General features: G+C 32.1%; 2 protein-coding genes across 16 annotated transcripts; both read left to right on the top strand.

Moving 5' to 3' along the window:
- Positions 15-9,510, top strand: LOC105164271. 15 transcript variants are annotated; one of them, XR_847999.2, is made up of 9 exons: positions 15-150; positions 1,543-1,634; positions 2,669-4,335; positions 5,546-5,671; positions 6,738-6,788; positions 6,894-6,967; positions 8,191-8,391; positions 8,768-8,881; positions 8,962-9,103. XR_847999.2 is itself a non-coding variant. In XM_011082887.2 (8 exons), exons 3-8 carry the CDS (start codon positions 2,673-2,675, stop codon positions 9,133-9,135), a joined length of 2,289 nt encoding a protein of 762 aa, XP_011081189.1. In that variant the 5' UTR covers positions 15-150; positions 1,543-1,634; positions 2,669-2,672; the 3' UTR covers positions 9,136-9,510. The 15 variants fall into 15 exon arrangements, 8 of the variants coding, with proteins under 8 accessions (XP_011081189.1, XP_020550399.1, XP_020550398.1 ...); XR_847998.2 differs by having other exon boundaries at positions 8,759-8,881; XR_002287293.1 differs by lacking the exons at positions 8,768-8,881; positions 8,962-9,103 and adding an exon at positions 7,152-7,211 and having other exon boundaries at positions 8,163-8,333.
- Positions 15,053-20,974, top strand: LOC105164270 (flavonoid 3'-monooxygenase-like). The gene is made up of 2 exons (XM_011082883.2): positions 15,053-16,229; positions 20,209-20,974. Exons 1-2 carry the CDS (start codon positions 15,264-15,266, stop codon positions 20,827-20,829), a joined length of 1,587 nt encoding a protein of 528 aa, XP_011081185.1. The 5' UTR covers positions 15,053-15,263; the 3' UTR covers positions 20,830-20,974.

The raw sequence follows: 22,849 nt of genomic DNA, 5'->3' as shown, positions 1-22,849 counted from the left end.
AAACTAACTAAGAATCGTTTTGAAAAGACGAGTCTTATGGTGGTAGTCTAAGACTGAGATTCAATCGGACGGAGATGAATCGACCGCAAATATGCTCGGCGATCGTTGCTTGAGCCCACTCTCTATGATCGACGAAAACTTAAATTGAAGGTATGTAAATGTTCGTCTTGAAGAGAGGATTCTAATGGTACTATTGGGCGTCGAAAATTCGCCCGAACAGCTTCGGAAACTTGTTTCTAAGTTTCCGGCGAAAAATGGGCGAAATAACAGATTTTCTTTTTTTTTAATTTTTTAATTATATTAATTAAAATATGTTTTAGTTAATTAAGAATATTTTAAATAATCATAATAATTAAATGTTTTTGGCTAATTAATAATAATAATTATATTAAATATATATTTTAATTAATTAAAAATAATTTTAGATTTAATAATTAACAATTATAAAATTATTTGAATTTAAATATAACATAATTTAATATTTAATATTAAATAAATTTAATATTTTAATTTAAATTTAATATAGCAAAATTTAATACTTATTTTAGAGTTTGAAATGACAAAAGGAAGACACAAAACATTTCAAAATGCCCTTTGCATATTATATAGACCCATATAGGGGTATTTTAGTCCAAATTATCATTAAATATGAACCTAAACTGCAGAAAATGACTACCAAACGCAGCAGACGCGTGTCTCTTCCGCTTCCCGTTAATTGCTAACAGAATGGGGGTTTTTTGCTGACTAAAATAAAATAGGAGGGGATTTTTAGTCTATTTTGAAAACAAGAGGGTGTTTTTTGCATATTTTTTAAAATATAGAGGGATTTCATGCATTTTGTCCTAATTTTTTGAACAATGATAAAGTTTTTGCGATTATAACGAATTTTAGGGAAAGTTATTCTAAGTTACCTTTATATTACGACGCCCACTAGATCACCTTGCATATATATCTTTCATAGAATTCAATTGTTTCTTTTATTTTGGATTTTTGAGTTATATAAGAGACTTAATAAAATAAAGCACCAAACTTCATTTTTCAGAATAAAAATTCATTTCATTGAAAAAATACTAACCTAAGTTTTGGTAAAAGTCCAAATCTCTATAAAAGTTGATATAATTTTTATAAATCTGATAATTCAAGCTATTATCTAAAACTTACACTTTAAGATCTTCAAAAGTTTATAAAAATGTTTGATATATTATAAAAATAGGTTAAAAAATCCAAAAAATAAAATATTAGTAGTTTACAAGGTAAAAAAGGGTAAGAAACTCCAACTTATTTTCTAGATTTAACAAAAGTCTTTCAATTATAATTGTACTAATTACAAAATTAATATTGCTAATATGTTATAAGTTTTATAATCTTATTCCAGTCAACAACTTTAAGAGTTTATTTTCAAAATAAGATTAAATAACAGAAAATTTATCTATAATTACATCAAATCTACTCTGGATTTTAATTATCGCAAAAAAAATATTACTAAAGTGACTTAAGAAGGACGAAAATGTCATTTGCCAATTCGAGAATTGCTTTTGGCAGTCTTTTCTACCTACAGCCAGAAAACAGTACACCATCTTCCACCAAAGCTCCTCCCGCAAAAATTCCATTTTCTTCAGTTTCTCCAATCTAAGGTAATCCCTACAACCTCTCTCTCACGCACTAATTCACACTGACACACCCACTTACTCCCTCCCTCTCTCTCTCTCTCTCACACACACACACACACAAATACTGAATTTGTATGAGAACTTGTTCTACAGATGATGAATGCCTGTGAAGTAGTTTGAGAGATTGTGGAGGTTTAATTTAGATTATCTCATTCAGAAATTATGCTCTTTTCCCGCACATCCTTTTTTCTGTTCAAAGTTTGCGTTGCTGATTATATATGCAGTTTCGATTAGAATGATCTATAAAGATTCAGTACTGTAAGAAGTTCGAATCTTTAAGAGTTTTATCAGGGACAGCTTATGTCTTGTGCATTTCAACTGGATTTAGTTGCAAGATTACTATTTTGAACTTTGAAAAAAGGCTTTACCTTTATTGAGAACAACTAGCACACCGGTAAGTGAGTTAAAGTTCTTCGACTGTGGTGATAATATGTTGGGTGCCCATGAAATTTTTTGACTTGAAACTGCAATCCAGAAAGTCACACATTTTCTTCATCCAAATAGGCCTAAAACATATAAGTTGACCGAACTGTTTTCTCTAAATTTGCTTTGAGGTAAAGCTACTGTTAACTGTGACATTGTGGGATTGTGATGGTGTTTTAGAATTGCCTCCTACAGTACCTAGAGGTCTAATTAGGAAAATAGCTTTGTGTTTCTTGTGGTAAGCCATGTCCTTGCTGACATCCCCGAACTCATTGAAACATTATTCATTGATTCTTCCATGTAATTGTATGAAGCACTGTCTTTTGCTTTTGTGAGCTATTTCCCGATTGAACAAGATATAGCAATATATGTGTGTGTGTTATATGTATATATTTTCCTTACGGTATATGGTGGCTAATGTGGATCTAACAGCTCATTCGGATACGTGATTTTTGTTTCCATCCACTGTTTAGTGAAACTTCTATAATTACTTATTGATGTAAATGTGATGCTAATAACCATCAACAGTTCTGCATTCAACTTACAGAATTTTAATTGAAACCCTATGTTTCCAGAGTAATGGTGAGAGGGAGGGATGCCTGTTGGGAGCATTGTGTGCTCATTGACGCAGCTAGACAGAAGGTTAGATGTAATTATTGTCAACGTGAGTTCAGTGGCGGAGTTTACAGGATGAAGTTTCACCTAGCTCAGATAAGAAACAAGGACATAGTTCCATGCACTGAAGTCCCAAATGATGTGCGTGACCATATACAAGGTATATTAAGCACCCACAAGAAGCAGAAAACTTTGAAAAGACAGAGGGTAGAGCAGGTGGTAAATGGCCAACAAAATAGTTCTTCTGCCAGTGGTGGTGCCCCTCCCAATCGTGTATCTAGTGAACAGAATGGGAGTGTTTGCCCATCTTTGTTATTCCCTCATGCTTCTCCTAGCCCACAATCTGAGCCCGTGGTATATGATGTTCAAAATCAAAAGCAGGAACGTGCGGATAAGAAGATTGCCTTATTCTTTTTCTATAATGCTATCCCTTTCAGTGCTGCCGCTTCCACATATTATCAGCAAATGGTTGATGCTATCGCAGAATGCAGAGTAGGTTATAGAGCCCCCAGCTCTGAGAAGTTGAGATATAACCTTTTGGAAAAAGTTAAAGCCAATGTAATTGATATGCACAAAAGATTAAGAGATGAATGGCAACAAACAGGTTGCACAATTTTGTGCAATTGCTGGTCTGATGGCAGAACCAAGTCACTTGTAGTTTTTTCTGTCACATGTCCTAAAGGAACAATATTTCTTCGGTCTATTGATGTATCTGGTCATATTGATGATACTCATTATTTGTTTGGGTTGCTGGAGTCCATTGTTTTAGAAGTTGGTGCCGAAAATGTTGTTCAAGTGTTAACGGATAGTGCTGATAGTTATGCCTATGCAGGGAAGCTTCTTATGGATAAGTATCCTTCAATATTCTGGTCTCCATGTGCTTCAAATTGTATTACTAAGATTTTGGAGGATCTTAGTAAACTAGAATGGATTAGCACTGTCTTGAAAGAGGCAACTACAATCACAAAATATCTATACAGCAATGAGTGGATACTTAATACAGTGCGGAAATTTACTGGCGGAGTGGAGTTGATCAGGCCAAAGATTTCAAGATATGTTACTAATTTTCTGTCTCTAAGATTTCTTGTTTTTCAAGAGAACAACTTGAAACACATGTTTTCACATGCAGAGTGGTTGGCATCTAGTGCCAGTAGACGCCCTGATGCCCAACTTATCAAGTCAATGCTGAATGCTGAACAATTCTGGAGCTCTGCACGTGAAGCTGTCTGCGTGTTTGAACCGCTAATGAAGGTCCTCAGGATAGTACAAGGAGACATGCCTGCTATGGGCTATTTATATGAAGGAATGGAGAAGGCAAAAACTAGTATTAAAGCATATTATAATGGTATTGCAGAGAGGTACTTGCCAATATGGGATATAATTGACAGGAGATGGCTTCACTCCCCACTACATGCAGCAGCAGCATTTCTTAATCCTTCCATTTTCTATGGCGTTAACTTTAAGGTTGATTCTAGAATAAGGAATGGTTTTCAAGAGGCCATGATGAAAATAGCAATTGTGGAGACAGATAAAGTCGAAATAACCAAAGAACATCCACTTTATATAAATGCTCATGGTGCTCTAGGAACTGAATTTGCAACAAGGGGACGGACATTAAATGCCCCAGGTATGTTTTAAAATAATAATTACCAGTCTTTTCTTCATTACATTTTGTAAATTCTAGAAAAAATGCATGGGAAGAAAACTATCTATTTAAACTGTTACTTCTTAAAAAAGAAAATGTCAGTAATGAGTCCTTAAAGTTTGGATTTGTATCACTTTAGTCCCTGATGTTAATTTCTCACCTCATACAAAACTATCAAACAGAAAATTTATGTTAACCAACTTACAAAAGTTTATAAATTAAGTCAATATATACTTAATGTAATTCTTTTGGAGACTCTAGATCTCCTATGTTTGTTAGAATAAAAGTTTTAACTTGAAAAAGTGTGTTTTGGATACTGTTAATATTCTTGAAAGTTACAACTGGAAACTGTTCAGATTAGTTTTTTAATATATTAGTTTAGTTTGAAGAATCCTAAAAACATAATTATAACTATAGATGTTCTAAAATTTATTATCAAACAAGAACACATCAAAGAATTTAAAGTAAAAATTTTCGATGAAATTTAACTCATTAAATTAGTAGAAAATACTTTGGAATGGAGCTTCCAATTTGGGTTGCGCTTATAGATCAACTTGTCTTTTTTACTGTTTTTGACTAACTTAATGTGTTATTCTTTACTTCAATTTTTTACTGTAAATTTCTCAATCTGTCCGTTAATTCTTGTAAAAAATTTTCAAAATTATTATACTTATTTAGGATGTTTAAAGTTTAAAGAAAATTACAATTTCTTAATGAATACTTAATTTCATAAAATTCATAAATTTAATTGCCCTACTAATATATTTTATATGAATGCATGTTATTCATTCACAATTTTTCCCTTAAATTTTAAAAAAGGGTTGGGACTAAGTGAAACATAATTTAGACATTAAGGATTATAAAATTATGAATTGAACATTAGGGACTAAAATGATACAAATTTAAACTTTAGGGATAATTTGTGTTATGTGCCCTCTTAAAAATATGGCATCTATGATGCAGGTGATTGAATTTTATTGATTTAGTCCCCATACAAAAACCTAACAAATATTTTCTATTTCCCTATGAAGCCATGAACCTAGTTTACTGTGTATCTTTGCAAACTTTGATAGAGGTCCTAAAGGCACAGTTTAATCTTACCATTTGGTTTATGGAACGTTCTGGGTTCTATAATCTTGTACTTTGGTCAATCGCCATATACGTACCTTATCTGGGGTTTTTGCATGTTTAGGTGATTGGTGGGCTGCATATGGTTATGAAATTCCAACTTTGCAGAGATTTGCAATACGGATACTAAGTCAGCCTTGTAGTTCCCAGTGGTGTAGGTGGAACTGGAGCAACTTTGAAAACTTACACAGTAAGAGACTGAATAGAGCAGAAATAGATAAATTAAGTGATCTTGTCTTTGTACGTTGCAATCTTTGGTTACAAGAAATTATTAGAAACAGAGACAGACATTATAAGCCAATTATATTTGATGAGATTGATGTTAGTTCAGAGTGGCCTTCTGAATCTGAAATTTTGTTCCCGCTCTTGGATGATTCTGTTTTGGAAAATGTACCATCTTAAATGCAGAATTTGCTTTATGTGTTCATCACATAGCTTTCTATATTTTTCAACAAGTACAAATAAGTATCACTTCCTTGATTTATGTGGGCTTGATTGTCCCAACGTGCATGACTTTCTTTGAATGCATAAATAGCCATAACAAGTGTATGTTAGGTGGATATGTGCTTTGGATTAGATGGCCTTTTTATCCTTGAAGTCCCATTAGTTTCTCATACATACTAGGGGTTGTTGAGATGCCCTCTTATGCTGGATCATTTTGGATCAAGCTGAACTGCATAGGTAAGTTAATGTCTCCAATGGGTTTCCTGTCTTAGTTGACATATTACTTAAGATATATTCCATTTTCTTTTCTCAATTTAGATCAACTTCAGAGGACTTTTTACATAGATTAAATAATGGTTAAGGTTTTGCATCTCGTACCGGAAGACCATTTTGTCGCATGGTCTCCGAGTTTGTCATATTCGTTTTGATGACTACTTTTTTTCACTTTTCATCTGCAACCTTATGTGCACTTGTTCTGTTGTTACATGAAGACCTTTTTTCCTTTTATTATTCCTGTTAGGCTTTGCTTCAAAAGATGGGTGGATTCTCTTTTACATGTACTACCATGATGGAACATCAGATGTATGCCCATCTAAGAAGCAAATCCAAATACAGAAACCTTTTCTATGTTGCACAAACACAGACAGGTGGAAATGTAATGACATGAACAACCAATCATCTGCTTATGCTAAAAAAATCAATTGAAAGATTATTGTGGAAAAAAACAAAATTAAGGACCTGCATCTTATTTTGGATTCCCAATAAAAATAAATGAGAGCTACAGATTTGAGATACAGAATATGACAATGCAGATGCCTTGACCAATCCCGTATATGCTTTTCTTCTGGGACATATTTATGCAGGTAAATAGTCTTTGTTCACACAAAAGCTTCCAACATAAAGAACGAGAACTGGTTCTAACTATGGAAATGCCTCTAAGTCACTTTTTTCTGTTGAGGGTAGAGCAGGTGATGAGGACATGACGACTGAATGGCATTATCAGGAGCTAAAGGGAGGAAAGCAGCTCATGACCCTGATACTGGTACAATCTAACTCTTGTTGGTTTGTGAGACGCTATGTACAGACTTCTCTTGCTTTCTCTTCCTGACACACTACATGGTGTGGGATATTGTTTACTTCCGCTTTACCGTTCAAAGCATACGGAATATGTTTATAAATTATAGCAATGGGCTGTAGTTATGTTCTGATTCTAACATTTACTGCAGTCTTGAAGATGCACTTACAAAAGTTTAGTATGTGTTATTTATGCTGAAATAATTGCTAAGGTACGATACTCTAGCCATGCTTGCCTTATTTGTTGCTTGTAGATATGTTCGGCTATCTCGAAGTCACTGATTTTACTCTAGGTCCTTGCACCCAGGAATTCGAAAAACAATATTAATTTGCTCAATAGGTTTGAGCTGTTAGCTTACTTGATTTCTCTTTTTACACCTTTTATGTTTCTGTTTCTATTTCAAAGTGATAACGGATTACTTGGTAATGCATTCTGCCGTTTGCTCCATTGCCTGGAACCTTGCTTTAACTAATGCTTAGAACTAAATACAAATCATATTGTCCTGCTGTCTCTTTGTATGTTTGCATTTTTTGGTGGAATTAGTGTAGTTTCTCCTTGACTATCTTCTTCATTACTCTTCTTAGGGGTTGCAGTTGGTAAACCAAATCAAACTGAATCAATTATAGTTGACAATTATATACCATTACATCAAAATATATATTCCAAGTAATTTTAAACAAAATTCTGTATTTAAACAAAAAATCAATTGTGCATGTCATGTATATTCTAGTTCTTCTGTGACCTTGTCTTCTATTTTCAATAAAGAGCACTATAATTTTATTGTCACTAGCTATGAATAACAAGTCGACTTCTATTGCTGAAGAATTCAATTATTTTAGATGTTAATTTGAATTTTTTGAACATGAAAATGAGCATGATGTTGTTTCATTGGAGGAGGATAAGAAATAATTTTCCTCAAGTATATACAAGTGCTAGTACAGTCCTTCAAGAACCTGAATTTGGATTTCAATATTTATGATGTATGGTTAAAGTTCCTTCAAGGTTTATGTCATTTTAAGACGATAATTGCAGCATATCTGATTGTAAAAGTGAAAAAAAATTAAGGGATGTTATTATAATGTGATAAAATGTTGTAGAAGGTGACCGCAATTTTGCACAAAGTTCAACTGTGGTTTGTGTAACTTTTGATAGTGTTAAGTAGGGATGACAACAGGATGGATTTGCGTTAGGTTTATGAATCAAGTTGTCCTGCTCGCGTAGTTCCCCAGTCTGCCTCTGCCCCGTCGCCTCCTGCAGCCAAAACAAGAATATGGTGTGTCCGATCAGTAATGGAAGCAAGCTCCCAGTTTGACCCAGTCATCTCCAGCTTGAATCCAATCCAAAGTGAAGAAAAAACCTCCATCACCTCACATTCTGAGTCATCTAAAAAGGTCAGATCTAATCAATTTTATTATCCTCTGTTGAGACTTACCTAATTTAATCATTGCAATACTACATTCAGAATGAGTTTAGACTCACTACTTCAGGTGTAATAAGCGGCTCTACTTGGTACTTAGTCACCCCAACAATATACTAAGCCTTCTTTATTTCGTTGGATTCGGTAATCGGGTGATTGATTAATGAATGATTGGAGGCCGGATGGGTTAGGATAAAAAGTATCATATACTGTCTATAGTTTGAATATATTTGATATGTGAAATGATTATTTAGCCACTTGCTACGAAAACAAATAGTTCATTAACGAATCCTAGTGTATTAATTCACACTTTATCTCAACATCCCTGTGATTCTGATTAGGTGAAGCAGTAACGAAATCAAATACAAAACCTTGATTAATGGACATAAGTGCTTAATAACACAGAATGCTCCCACCCCCATCCCATTGCAAGAGAAGATTGAGAGCTCTTTGCCCCACATTTGGTGAGATGTCCCATTTTGTGCAATTGGTTTCTGAAGCATTCACTTTCTTTCTAAATCCTTCCACTTGTTAATCCTTGCAGTGTCTGGATGCACCAAAACCCCTCATCGTTAGCACCTTGGATGCCCATGAAATATTGAAGTCGTACAAGCTTGGAGCCAACCTCTACATCAGCGGATATTGGTATCAGCTCTACAAGATCTCCAGACGATCGAGAAATGCTGTGGGGAATCTCAGGTTCCATCAACATCAGTGATCTCAGAGGTCGGAAATTCAAATTCATGTTAGACTTCATTAACGAAGATAAATATTGGAAAATATAACCTTAAACAGGGTCAAAATAGACAATAGCAAACCGTTTTCGAGATCATGGATGTTATTTTGATTTTTATCCACATATGGTGGGATTAATTGTCCTACCTGCCCAAGTGGGATTGCAATCAATGCAAATGCAATCTTCTTAACAAATCTGGGGTTGGATTTTAGTTATATATGGGGCAGGCTAGAAGAAAGTAAAGAAGCAGTTAGGTAGGATTGAATATGATATCCGGTTCCATCTTTTGTTGTAGCAACCACAACCTAAAAATTAGTTCAAGTTTGTCAATACAAATTATGTTCAGTTTATGTCAAATCAAGCATTTCTCAGCTTTATCATCACAACACCACACTTCACAATTAAGTATTTATATGTATCTAACTATTCTGATTTTATATATATAGTAACGAACTAATTTATGTTTTTAATAAACTCTGAAAATCAAAATATTAAATGAAAAATTAATAACTTAACTACTAAATTCGTAATTGGAAAACAACTAATCCTCAATCAATTTCATATTTTGTTAATAATTTTTTTAAAATCGAAGTTTCGAAGACTTACAAAATATTACTAATTTTTTTAAAAAAAGAATAATAGGTCTTAAAAATAAAATATTTTTGAACTGATAAACTCTATACTAATATGAAAATCTCACCCATACCATTCTTTGTGTCAATAATATCCCTAGTAAATTTCATTTTATTTTATTTATTTATTTAAATATGATGTATTGATTTATATATTTTATTTTATTTATAATATATTTTAAAATATAAATAATTATTTTTTATTTACAGCACGCCGTGCCATAACCATTGATACACAGAAATTATTGCATTCCATGCTCTTTGAATTTATTGACAGCGGGGCCCGCAGCATCCTTTCATCTCTACATGGGGGGCCATATATAACGTCGCAGTTGTTTTCTTTAAGATAAAATATACTTTGGCCTCCTAATTATTCTTTCATGTAACAATTATCCTTTTAAATTAATAAACATAGTACTTATCCCTTATAAGTAAAATTTTAAACAATATTGTCCTTATATTATATATATAAGTTCAAAAAGTTATTTTTAGTAATTTTAAATTTTAAGTTTAATCAAAAAATTTTAATAATAATCTTTTATTTACAATAAAGTAAAATATAATTAGTGAGTTAAATAGTTCAATTTTTTTTTTTTTTACAGACTCAATATTAACTAATAAATGAGTACAATAAATATATACAAATATTTGAAGTCTAGCAACACATCATAAAGCTTTATCTCTAGGTGAATGTGACAAGCCTTTAGACTGTAGTACCGTGCAAGTACGGTTCTATCAACAATTATTTTCGATTGACTCCAAGACATGAACAGTGAGTCGAAATCTTGTTGACTCAATAGCTATGCATTTCTTTCTTCCTACTTGTTGATTATAAACGGTCAACCTTGGAAACCCTACGCCTTGTTGCCATGATACCTTGACCAAGGATTTTATCAATCTGAGATATCAGAAAAACAAAGGACCTCTTCTGCCTCATTGGTCAAGTTGATGGTTCCTTGACATGCCAGTCATTGACCTTAATATTTGATGGGCTTGTCTCAAAATATCCCTTTTATAGCCACTTAGATGATCAAGAAATAAATCAAGTACAAAATGATCTAATACAAGATCATTATAGTGCCTCAAGTTATAAGGACTAATCAATACACAGCCCTGTCAGGAAATTCTAAGTTCAAGTTATAAGGACTAATCTTATTTTAGACTGTATGTAGTAGTATTATGATGAATTTCAATCTTAATTGATTAAGTGATTTGAAATTCTTTGTGTAAGTTTTTTTTCTGCTCAACAAGTCTGTGCAAGATTAGTTTCCTAGTAATAATCTCTTCTTGGCATTTTTTTTTTCCCAGCAAAGAACAATGACAATCAATATTAGTGTTGTCATAGGTCAATTGTGTGAAATCCACGTAATGTATTTGCACCTGAGCACCATTCAAATTGGTTTACATACTGTTGCTTCCACATAAGACAACATCTGAAAATAAAAATTTAATACACTCGCCTGCAATGGAATAATTTGTAATGTTTCCAACATTTTGGTTGAATTGGTCATTACCAAAAATATAATTTTTTAGTATAGTTAATTGTTATATAAAAAAAATATCATGATGAATGTAAATTAATCATGACTCTGTTATGAAAATTAGCTGTTATTTTTGCAAGTGATACCGAAATATTAGCCATGGTTAAAATCATGTTTTAGCCATAACTAAAAACCATGGAAATATTGATTAATCATGGTAAAAAATTAAACTTTTATATTGATTTTGTTTAGTCGTGATTAAAAGTATTGATTTGCCACAATTTTTAAGTCGTGGTAATTTAAATACAGTAAAAAATTAATTTTTTTGTAGTGAATGGAGTTGAAAATAGAGGTTTTTAATTTTTAATTGTAAAATTTTGAATTTATTTAAATAATTACATATAACAAGAAATTTTAAATATTTCAACTCTTATTTTGAACTGTATTTATAAAAAATTAATAGATTTTAAACTTTTAAGATATAAATTCATTTGAAATCTTTGCTTAATTCGCTACCTCAGATTAAAGTCCTTCCATTCTGATATATTTATAGACTATTTATATAATATATTATGGGAGAACATTCTTTCGGTATCGTTTTTTTCTCTGTCTTTTTTTTTTTTTTAATTCCACCCACTAACTTCCATATTTTCCCCACTATCTACAATTGGTCAAAACTATTATCTTTAGGTCATATTTACTTTTTTGCACTATTTGGCCCCCCTCAGGATTAACTTGGGATTGTATATTGGATTGTGCCGTATGGGATGGATTGCAATCCGTTTCTATTCTGGAATAAAATGCGGGTTGTATCCTTACAATCCCGTTTACGTCCATGTATTACTTCCACACATAACTTGTGATTTTATGTTTTTGCCCCTTCCAAATTGCGAAATTACCGGACTCAGATATCCCCCAAAGCCCCCTCCCCCCAACTTCGTCTTCTGCCTTCCTTCTCTTTCCCCAATTTCTGCTTCAACATCGTTTGGCCGCGACCTGCTTTCGTTAATCCCCACCGTTGGAATCGACGATTTCATCCACCCTATTCTCAGTGAGTTAGGCGTTATCGAAATATTTCCCACATACATACTCATGATATGTGCACCACTTATAATCTTTAGCCGACCCTTATCTCGAAATTTAGGGTTTTCGAACTTCCGTATTCCCCCTTACCAGGCAAACACTTCCGTGGCTTCCCAACCCTTGCCGAACATATCCGAAGAGGTAATTGCAACTCTTTATTCATTTTGTTTACCCACCTTCAAGTCCACAATTCAAATTTCAAATTTGTTGAGTGAATTTTGTTATACCTCACCTACTACTTCACAGGATGGCAAAAATACTTTTTAACCAGTCGCAGCTATATTTTGTTTGTGCTTAACCGCTTTGCTCTGTGTCAAACATTTGTCATACGCCTGGTACCCGCCCTGTTATTTGTGAGATAAGCTATTGCACTGACATCGTCTTGTAGCTCTCAATAACACAACTATTGTTTCAAATTCCTGTACGTCGATGTTGCTAAACACATTACTTGTCATTACATATCACACATATATGATGTTTAGCTTACCAGGTGGTTCCTAATGTCCTGACGGTTCATCCTTCAACTGTTACTATGTAGACCATCGATGATGGATACCCCTCGTTTGAGAAATGATTTCAGTACTAGCGACTCCGAAGGTGGAACCTACAGTAGGTACCGTTCTTACGTGTCAACCGAATCTGTTGTTCGTTTTTGCCGTTGTGGTAGGGATGTTCTCTTACGCACTTCGTGGACTACACTAAATTCGGGACGCCGATTTTGCGGGTGCCCTGGTAACGAGGTATGTTATTTCAATACAAAGTTACTCATGTGCATACAATGCTTACTTGACATCCCGTTAATGCTATAATCAACGTCAATGGAGGATTCCTGCAGTGGTGCCCATCTGTAGTGTAATACTTATACATATATACCTCACATTCACTTCTTTCTAATCAGGGTCAGTACTGCGACACGTTCCAATGGGTGGATCCCCCCATGTGCCGCAGGTCAAAAGAGATAATCCCCGGATTGTTGAATCGTATCTCCGAGTATGAAACCCGGATGAAACACCTGAATGCTCGCCTACAAACGAAGGAGACTCGCCATCATAGATTAATGAATTATGTGATCGTCTTAAACATTGTTGCTTTCAACATCTAACCTTTCTTATTCACTCCTCTTCTGTATCACTTTCTCATAGCCCAGGCAGTTCATCCACGCTTTACTTTTTGCAATTTATCTGAAACCATGCCATGCCGTGTACAAGTAAGTTCTCGTCAATCGTACGGTTTCATCAATTTTAAACTTTTCCTTCCCCACTATATATGCATGAAGTTCCACATGCTCTGACAACTTTTATGTTTGACATCGTTGCTATATATAGCTTCAGCTTCATGTGTACACTGCACATTACTAACACTTCACTTTGGGACTTCGATTCGGGTATTTCATTGTATGGTGAAGTTTGCAGCACTTATTATGCTATTTATTACAACATATTTACTTCTATTTTTTCTATCCATGCCGAATATTCCAACGTCATTTAACTTTTGTACTGCATTCAAAGCTTCCAACTATTTCATTTATTGTGCAGTCACTTTTAGCATTAACTATGTAGCTGCAGGTGTGAATAAATATATTGATAAATGTTCAAAATGCCGGTGAGCTGCACTAGTTTAGATACCAGCTGCAACTGCATTTACCACTAATGTTCAAAACTATTAGTTGATATATGTTTTCTCTTTCTCCTTATTCAGATATTATTTTTTAAAATTACTTATTCTTTATCATAATTATTTTTAGTGTTAATTGTACTTTACCATCCTGAATTATTTCCTAATGTAATTATTTTATCCCCTAAATTAATAAATGTAACACTTACTCCTTGGTCAGACAAAAATGCACCTCATGGTTTGATAATTATATTATTCTTAATACAATTTAGTATCTTGCACATTAATTAAATTATAAACAAATTACTTTTTAAATTAATTTTTTTAATAAGAGAAGAATTTAAATTAAAAGTAGAGTATAAATTAATATATACATATAATAGATACATAACAAATATAATATAACCAACAATTCATATATGCTTTGTAATTGAAATTGACAAATACATGTGCTTAATAACCAAAAGTTAAATATTTTTTTAAAAAAATGAATTGATATAAATATTTTACCATATTTTTTAAAAAAGAATATATTCAAAAAAATTATTTAATTACTCATTTTTGTCTAAAAGAATAAGTACGTAGTTAATGATATAAATTGACAAATTAATAAAATCTTTTTATGAAAATTACTCATTCATTACTTAACTTTAAATTTGTAAAATATAATAAAATTCAATCATTGATTATATTACTTTATTATAATTAAAAGATATTTTTAAATTTAAAAAATATTATTTAAAATTAAAATATAAAATTATTAGATAAAGAAATTCTTTGAACTATAAATATATATCTAATATATAATAAGGGCAAATTGTCCAAAAATTTGATTATAGGAGTTAAGTGTTACATTTGTTAATTTAGAAGACTGAACATTACGCCAAGAATAGTTCAAAATGGAAAAAATTATTTTTCTCTTATTTTTATAATATTAATTTTTACTGTAGTAAATGATATATCATTCCTTTAGACTCCAGAGAGCTTATTGTTCCTTATCAATCACTTAAATTTATACTTTTTAAATTTATTATGTACGATAAAATGTGCAACACATAACAAATTCAAATAAAACGAACGCGAATAACATGCGGATGGATCACTTCCCTCTATTTCATGGGAGGTATCATTAGTTTCGGCTGGCAGGCAGGAAGATCCCTTTGGGCAAATTCTTATCACATGTTCGCACATACATTTGTCCTTTTATCCTGAAATCTAATAATTTAATTGGCTTCCGTGATTTCTCTCTATTATTTCCCCCCTCCCACCCTCTCTCTCATTTCTTTGAGCTTCATTCACTATGTACACCAAACTATTCAACACCTTTTCCGATGCTTGGTCACTTTGGTGGCAGACCGGCAAAATTACTCAAGATGGATTCATATTTACTATTTTCATTGGTGTGTTCGCTGTGTTATGGTTTCTTCTATTGCTCGTTAAGAAACCAAACAAGAATCCACCGTTGCCGCCAGGTCCTAAGGGCTTGCCGCTTGTCGGCAACCTCCTCGCCCTGGACCCTGAGCTACACACATACTTCCAAAACCTTGCACAAACCTATGGCCCGATCTACACGCTAAAACTCGGCAAAAAGATCGGTATTGTGATAAGCTCCCCGGCCTTAGCGAAGGAAGTGCTTAAGGATCAAGACACCACATTCGCCAATCGAGACGTGCCGGTGGCTGGCAGAGAAGCGACATATGGCGGTTTGGACATCGTCTGGACTCCGTACGGACCCGAATGGCGGATGCTGAGGAAAGTCTGCGTGCGGGAAATGCTTAGCAACAACAGTTTGGAGTCTGTTTACGCCCTCAGGCGGAGAGAACTTCGGCAGGCGATCAAGTACTTGTACGGCCGAGCTGGATCGCCTGTTGACATCGGCGAGCAGATGTTCTTGGGAGTGCTGAATGTGATTACAAGCATGATGTGGGGCGGAACCGTGACGGGGGAGGAAAGGGCAGGGCTCGGGGCAGAGTTTAAGCAAGTAGTTGGAGAGATGACTGAATTGCTGGGAATGCCTAATTTGTCGGATTTCTATCCGGGGCTGGAGAGGTTTGATCTTCAGGGGGTAAAGAAGAAGATGAAAGGGCTGGCACAGAGATTTGACAAGATTTTCGAGACCATTATTGAGCAAAGATTGAAAATCAATGGAGAAGTAGCGGGGAGTGGGGAGGAAAGCAAGGATTTTCTGCAGTTCTTGTTGCAGCTGAAAGACGAGGGAGATGCCAAGACGCCTTTAACTATGACTCATGTGAAAGCTTTACTCATGGTAAGTCTATCATCTCTCTTACTGGATTCCGAACAGTGTTGAATTGATTGCCCCTCATGAATAATTATATAGCTCTAAATATATTTTAGTATTTTCTATTAAATCATCATGAAATTATTTTCTAACTAAAATAGCATTTTTAATCAAGACATAAAACCATATTTAATAAATTAAGAGTAATCAAAAGTTTGTCCGATAAATTGGGGATGTCAATTTTGGTCAACTTTAAAAGTTATGGTAATTTAAGTCATTTTTCTGCTGAAAATTTAACGTTATAAGTCATGTCATGAGCTTTCAACAAATTTGATGGCGTGACAGTCTAACATGTTAATTTTTAGAAAATGACTTGGCAGCCCAACATGTTATTTTTTAAAAAATGACTTGGTAAAAAAAGAAAATTACAACTTGAAAAACTTGTCATATTATTGGTTGTAATTTCTTTTTGCCAATCTATTTCCTAAAAAAAAAAAAAAATTGAACTGCCAAGTCATCAAGTTCGCCAAAGTCTTAATTTAGGTATTGATGTGACTAATTACATGAAATTTTCTTGCCACATTAGCCAAAAATAATTAAAATTGTCCCAAATTTTAAAGTTATTTGATCAAATTACAAATTTTAATTTGAGGACCTAAAAAATTGCTAACCTCCCTAACTTATAAGACCAAAATCGTATCAAATCCATATAATAGATGCACAACAACTTCAATATCTCCAATGATTCATATATAATTTTAAAAATACATTGACAATATGCTTAACCAAAAGTTGAACACTTCTGAAAAAAAAAAAAAATAGAGCAAATTATTATATTTTGTTATATTCTTCAAAGAAAATATATATAAAAAATGAGTATGTAATATTACTCAGTTTTATCCCGAAAAAATAAATAGTTAACGACTTAATCTTATTACCAAATTAATGATAACTCTTTACATGAGTTTTTCTTTATGCATTTATTATACTTATTCATTACTTAACTTTTTGTCCTACTAAACTTACTAATTAGATTTTACTTTATTGTAATAATTAAAATGAATTTTGACTTAATTGAATTTAAGATGCAAAATGTTAAAAAAAATAATAAAAAAGAAATCCTTTGTACTAAAAACATACATATAATATAAAGACAATTTCGGCTAAATATTCCAAAATAAATAGATTTGATAGTTTAGGGGTATGAAATCTACCTCAAGAATGATTAAGGGTGACATTAGTTAATTGACCTTATAACATATACATGTATATATATGGGAAAAAATACAAGCAACCCTCTTATGATATTGAAAATGAATAAAATTACCTCCTTATAAAAAAACAAATAGCGATTTACCTTCTTATATTTTTAAAGTACAATAATGCATCCCCTATGATTTTTAAAATGAAGCAATCTACCTCCTTATATAAGGAGGTAAATTGCTTCATTTTAAAAAATACAAAATGTCAAATTGCTATATTTTTTTTCATAGGGAGATAACGTGCTCATTTTCAATATCATATGTAAATAAATTGTTATTCACCATATATATATATATTATAATTGCAGTGTCCGAATATTTCAAGGAGTTTTTTAAGCTAGAAAAAATAGACAAGAAACCGAAAATTTCTAACTGGTTCGCCATCAAACAACAAGAATGGAACAATAATGACGGTAATTGATATGGAGTCTTTACCTACTTCTAGTTATATAATACAAAAATCCATTGACAGTTCAGTGCTGCCGGCCATTGTTAGGACGAGGTAAATAAACTCTAGAAGGAAATTTACTTACCACTATGTTTGGCATTGGATTCGTTTCTGGTCGCTCTCGAAGAAGGGCCGAAAATGCTGCAAATGTTTGACATTCCTATTCTGCCTATTTTCAGTCTTTCACACTGTTAAAACACACACGCACACTACGATTCATAAACCATCTTCACTTGTTTCTGTCAATAAATTCATAATTATTGACACCTATTTACAAATAACTCTTTTTCGATACAACTTTTTAAATAATGTATTATTTATAAAATAATCTGATGAAACTATTAAATTTAAATATTTCATAACAATCAAATTTAACATTATAAAACTTTAAAATTCAATTTTATTACTTCAAGTTTTCAAGCAATCATTATTGCCTATCAAGATGTTGAAATATATATCTAGCATTATAATATATTTATGTAACTGATTATTCAGTTATTAAAAAATCTACATAGTTAAAGAATTAGACGATACATAATGTCATGATGTCTTAATTTTTTTGGATTTGTTCACTTGAACGTACATCAATTGAAAAATAATAATTTAATTGAATTAGGAAAGAAAATATTTTTTGAGTTCAAATTGGGTATTTAGACCTATGGGTATTAATAGATAGACAATCTATATTTTTTTAATGGATTTGAGTCTGAACTTGAGTTTAATAATATTTATTGGGTTCGAAACTGGGTTTTAGAATTAATTTATAAGTTAAGGTAGGATAAGACCTACCCATTGATACCCATATTGCTATTAGACAAGGGGTTGGATTTATATTTCGGGGAAAACAATGGGAAATTTTTGTCTGACTTTGATTTCTTGCTTCAAAATTGCTGAGATTGAAAGCTTGTGTGTAATTATCAATGGAATCTTTGTTACGGGGAAAGATGGAGTAGTTACCCTAGGAGACAAACTGAAGTGAGAAGCAGTTTAAACCCCTAAAAAGACTACAAATCAAGTATGGTATTTATATCAAAGAAACGTTTATTAGGAACACTTCAAATAAACTCTAAGAAAATATATATGACAATAATTTAATTAAAGTGATTAAATTTTATTTAAGGTTATTAATAATAGCTATCAAATTATTTGATGTTTAAGGTTAATTACTAAGATAATCCATAAGATGTATCAAATTGGGGGCATAAATTATTGTACAATTTTTTTTCTCTCCTGTTTAAAGATTTTGACTTTCAATTTTTTAATTATAAATAATTAAATATTATTTTTAAAAAATAAGAAAATATAAATACAGAATGACTTCTATACAAATTAATACAATTACATAATATATACCATTAACCCTCCTAAAAATAAAATTATATATACAAATATAAATACATATAAAAGGGATGTAATTTAACAAGAAATAGTGAATTTTCTCTCCTAGGAAACAAAACTAACCATACAACATGGTAAAATTACATTTTTAGTCCCATAAGATAGCCAGTGGGTTCAATACTTTTACTCATTTTCTTTACGAAAATTTTAGAATAGTTTCAGAATCGGAAAAAACTCAATGTATTTACTCCTATACTTTATGGGATTTTCAAGATGATTCTAATTGAAAATATTCAACACATTTAGTCTTATAAATTCTGTTAAGTAGAGGATTAAATGTGTTGAGTATTATAAATTTTGAGAGTATTTTGAAAATTTCGTAAAGTAGAGGACTAGATGTGTCGAGTTTTTTGAATTTTGGAATAATTTTAAAATTTTATAAAACAGAGGACTAAAAGTATTGACGCTCCTATCCTATATGACTAAAAATATAATTCTGCTCATACAACTATTATTTTAAATTATCTCCAAACATACACACTATTTTTAATATATTCATATATTTATCTCTATTTTTTTTCTTTCTATCTCCACAAAAATAGAACAAAACATCCAAAAGTGGACCCAAACACTATGTTCTATTGCCTATATTTTAATGGCTATAAGTCGTGTTAATTACTATTATTAATTATGGTTAAATAAAATTAATACAAAGAAAAACTTAGTTTATCCACCATGATAAATGGTTTAGCAACACTCACAAAAATCATATCATCAGATGTTGTGCGGCCCAGGGTCAATGACTATTTACTACGATTATTTATTTTTAACCATCACAATTAATTATGATTCAATGTTATATTTCTTATAGTGAAATAACCAAACACGGCTTAATTACCTATGATCTTTACTGTGTTATATATGAGATGATTAAATGATGCATCTATACCCGTCACAGGATATGGTGGTGGGCGGGACGGACACAACAGCCAACACGATCGAGTTCGCTTTGGCCGAGATGATGAACAAGCCCGAGGTACTGAACAAAGTGCGGCAAGAACTGGAGACAGTAGTAGGCAAAGATAACATGGTTGAGGAAACCGATATCAACAAGCTCCCATACTTGTACACTGTGATGAAAGAAGTGTTGCGGCTGCATCCAGCCCTTCCGCTCCTCGTCCCTCACTGCCCCAGCACGACGTGCACCGTTGCACGGTACATGATTCCAAAGGGTGCTCGTGTTTTCGTCAACGTCTGGGCAATCCACCGGGATCCCTCCATATGGGAGAACCCTTTGGAGTTTTGTCCTGAAAGATTTTCGGATAGCAAATGGGATTACAGTGGAAATGACTTCAAGTACTTCCCGTTCGGGTCCGGACGTAGGATATGTGCTGGAACAGCTATGGCTGAGAGAATGTTCATGTATTCACTTGCTTCGCTGGTTCATTCTTTCAACTGGAGTTTGCCGGCAGGAGAAAGCCTGGACTTGTCTGAGAAGTTTGGGATTGTTTTGAAGAAGAAGATACCATTGCTTGCAATTCCAACTCCCAGATTATCTAATCCTAGCCTCTACGAATAAAGTGCGGTGTAACCTAGGAAATTCTACCCCAAACAGGATTATATGATAAGTGTAATATATCTGGCGTGTGATTGATGTACATTTAAAAAAAAATAATGAATCACATGATAAATGAAGCACTTACTGTGTGATTGGTTTGATTCAACGAATCTGATCTAAATAAAAAAATTTCCACCATATTTTACAATGGCAAGATATACGCTTCTTGCCATTAAAAAAAAAATAACAATCAGGACCACTTTTGTGCTTTTTCTTTTATTTTTAAGTAACGAAATTGACAGTATTAATTCATAAAAATGTGGGACTAAAAATGTACAAAGTTTGTTTAACGGTACTAAAAAACATTTTGCCCCTGCTAAATAACAAAGCACCTTTTTTAAGTTAAACTCATAAGTCATTTTGTTTTTTATAGTTGATCTTGTTTATATTTTATACATACCTAAAGAATGCTAAATATTGTTGTGCCAAGTAAATTAATTCATACTTTTATAGATAAGAGGAGAGAAAGCAAGAATTAGTAGAGGTCCGAATCTTATTAGGAGTCCCAACACTCTAATTATAAAAATAATCCCAATTTATGGGCCTGCTAGCAAATGGATCTTAATTTAATTTATTTCAAGTAAGTCCAACAAACTATTTAATTATATTATTTGGTTATATCTGACTTGATGAATTTGGAATTAAAGATTTAAAATCCCTTATTTAATGGATTTTAATTAATCATGCAACTCAGGATTTGAATTATGTTTTTGTTGATATTGATAGGACTCAAATTTTTTTGATAATTATAAGTAAGCCCAAATTCTTTTGATATTTTATGTAATAAATTCTTTAAGCCAATTTGTTTGGATAATTATAAATTTAATGGATGTTAATTCTTCAACTCAAAATTTAAACTATCCTTATGATATTGATGAATTTTAACTTTTTTTTATACATTATTTCTCTAATTAAATTCTTTTATTAGATCTAAATTCATCAATCTAAGTATAATCTGAATTAATTTGTTCAATTATTAATTAAGATTTAATTTAATTGATCCAATCAATTAATTTTGTTCTTCCCTCTTGTGTAGGTTTAGTGTGGGTTTCAAAGTCCCGAGTCTTAGTATTTTGGACTCGGATCAGGACCAAACGTAGTCCTTTTAATTCTTTAATAAATATAGTTATACATCTATGAAAGAAAATGTGTATATATTACTTATACTTACACATAGTACATACAAATAATATTTTTTATAAATTAAAATAATAATTTAAATACTTTATAAGCATTATATATATATAAGTACTACATATTTTAAAATTTTTAATATTTTAACACTTAAAACATATACATATAAATTTATAAAAAACGAATAACCCTTCAATAATGTTATTGTTTCAAATTTATAGAATTATGGTAGAATTATTTTTTAATATTTAAAAAATATTAAATTGAGTCTATTGGGTTAAACTCGCCAGATCTCGTGTTTGGGACTGATAAGTCTTGAGTCTAAAAATTTCTTGAAAGGTCCGATCTCAAAATTTCGATAAACTTATCCTAAACTCGACTTGTTACCATCCTACTTTCGGACTTCATCTTTTTGATTTTGATATGCATAAATTAATTTAATTAAATTTTCCACAAATTAATTAAACCTATTAATATTGAGTCCAAACTAAACTAGCTACACTAGTGAATTAAGTTTCTACATAATTCAACGCCTTGAATTAAAATTGCATATTGCCATGAATTAATCTTGTTAGTTCATAAATCAACTTGATCATTGAACAAATCAAGTACTATGAGATGAACTTTTCCAAGTGAGTCTTACCGTTTATGTTAGTTATGGTTCATAACTCTTGTGACTTGATAATAATAATAGTATAATATTAATAACATTAATTAATTATTTTTTAAATTAACCCATTAATTCCAAAAATCGACTAATCATGACAGGCGTTGGGTCCAACGACACATCATAAAGCCCCACCTTTATGGCCAAATTTGCTCATGCAAGTGATGTCCCATCATCAAT

This window comes from Sesamum indicum, linkage group LG6 (genome assembly GCF_000512975.1).
Source record: "Sesamum indicum cultivar Zhongzhi No. 13 linkage group LG6, S_indicum_v1.0, whole genome shotgun sequence".
In the NCBI taxonomy this organism is placed as follows: Eukaryota; Viridiplantae; Streptophyta; class Magnoliopsida; order Lamiales; family Pedaliaceae; genus Sesamum; species Sesamum indicum.
Note: the sequence above shows the minus strand (reverse complement) of the source record. Positions and strands in the feature narration are given on the sequence as shown.

Bases quoted from the DNA above. Each gene is read 5' to 3' on its own strand.
- LOC105164271 (XM_011082887.2), top strand. From the start codon at position 2,673: ATGGTGAGAGGGAGGGATGCCTGTTGGGAGCATTGTGTGCTCATTGAC. The intron at 4,336-5,545 runs GTATGTTTTAAA...TTGCATGTTTAG, and splicing joins ACGGACATTAAATGCCCCAG to GTGATTGGTGGGCTGCATAT. The intron at 5,672-6,737 runs GTAAGAGACTGA...ATGACAATGCAG, and splicing joins CAACTTTGAAAACTTACACA to ATGCCTTGACCAATCCCGTA.
- LOC105164270 (XM_011082883.2), top strand. From the start codon at position 15,264: ATGTACACCAAACTATTCAACACCTTTTCCGATGCTTGGTCACTTTGG. The intron at 16,230-20,208 runs GTAAGTCTATCA...TACCCGTCACAG, and splicing joins ATGTGAAAGCTTTACTCATG to GATATGGTGGTGGGCGGGAC.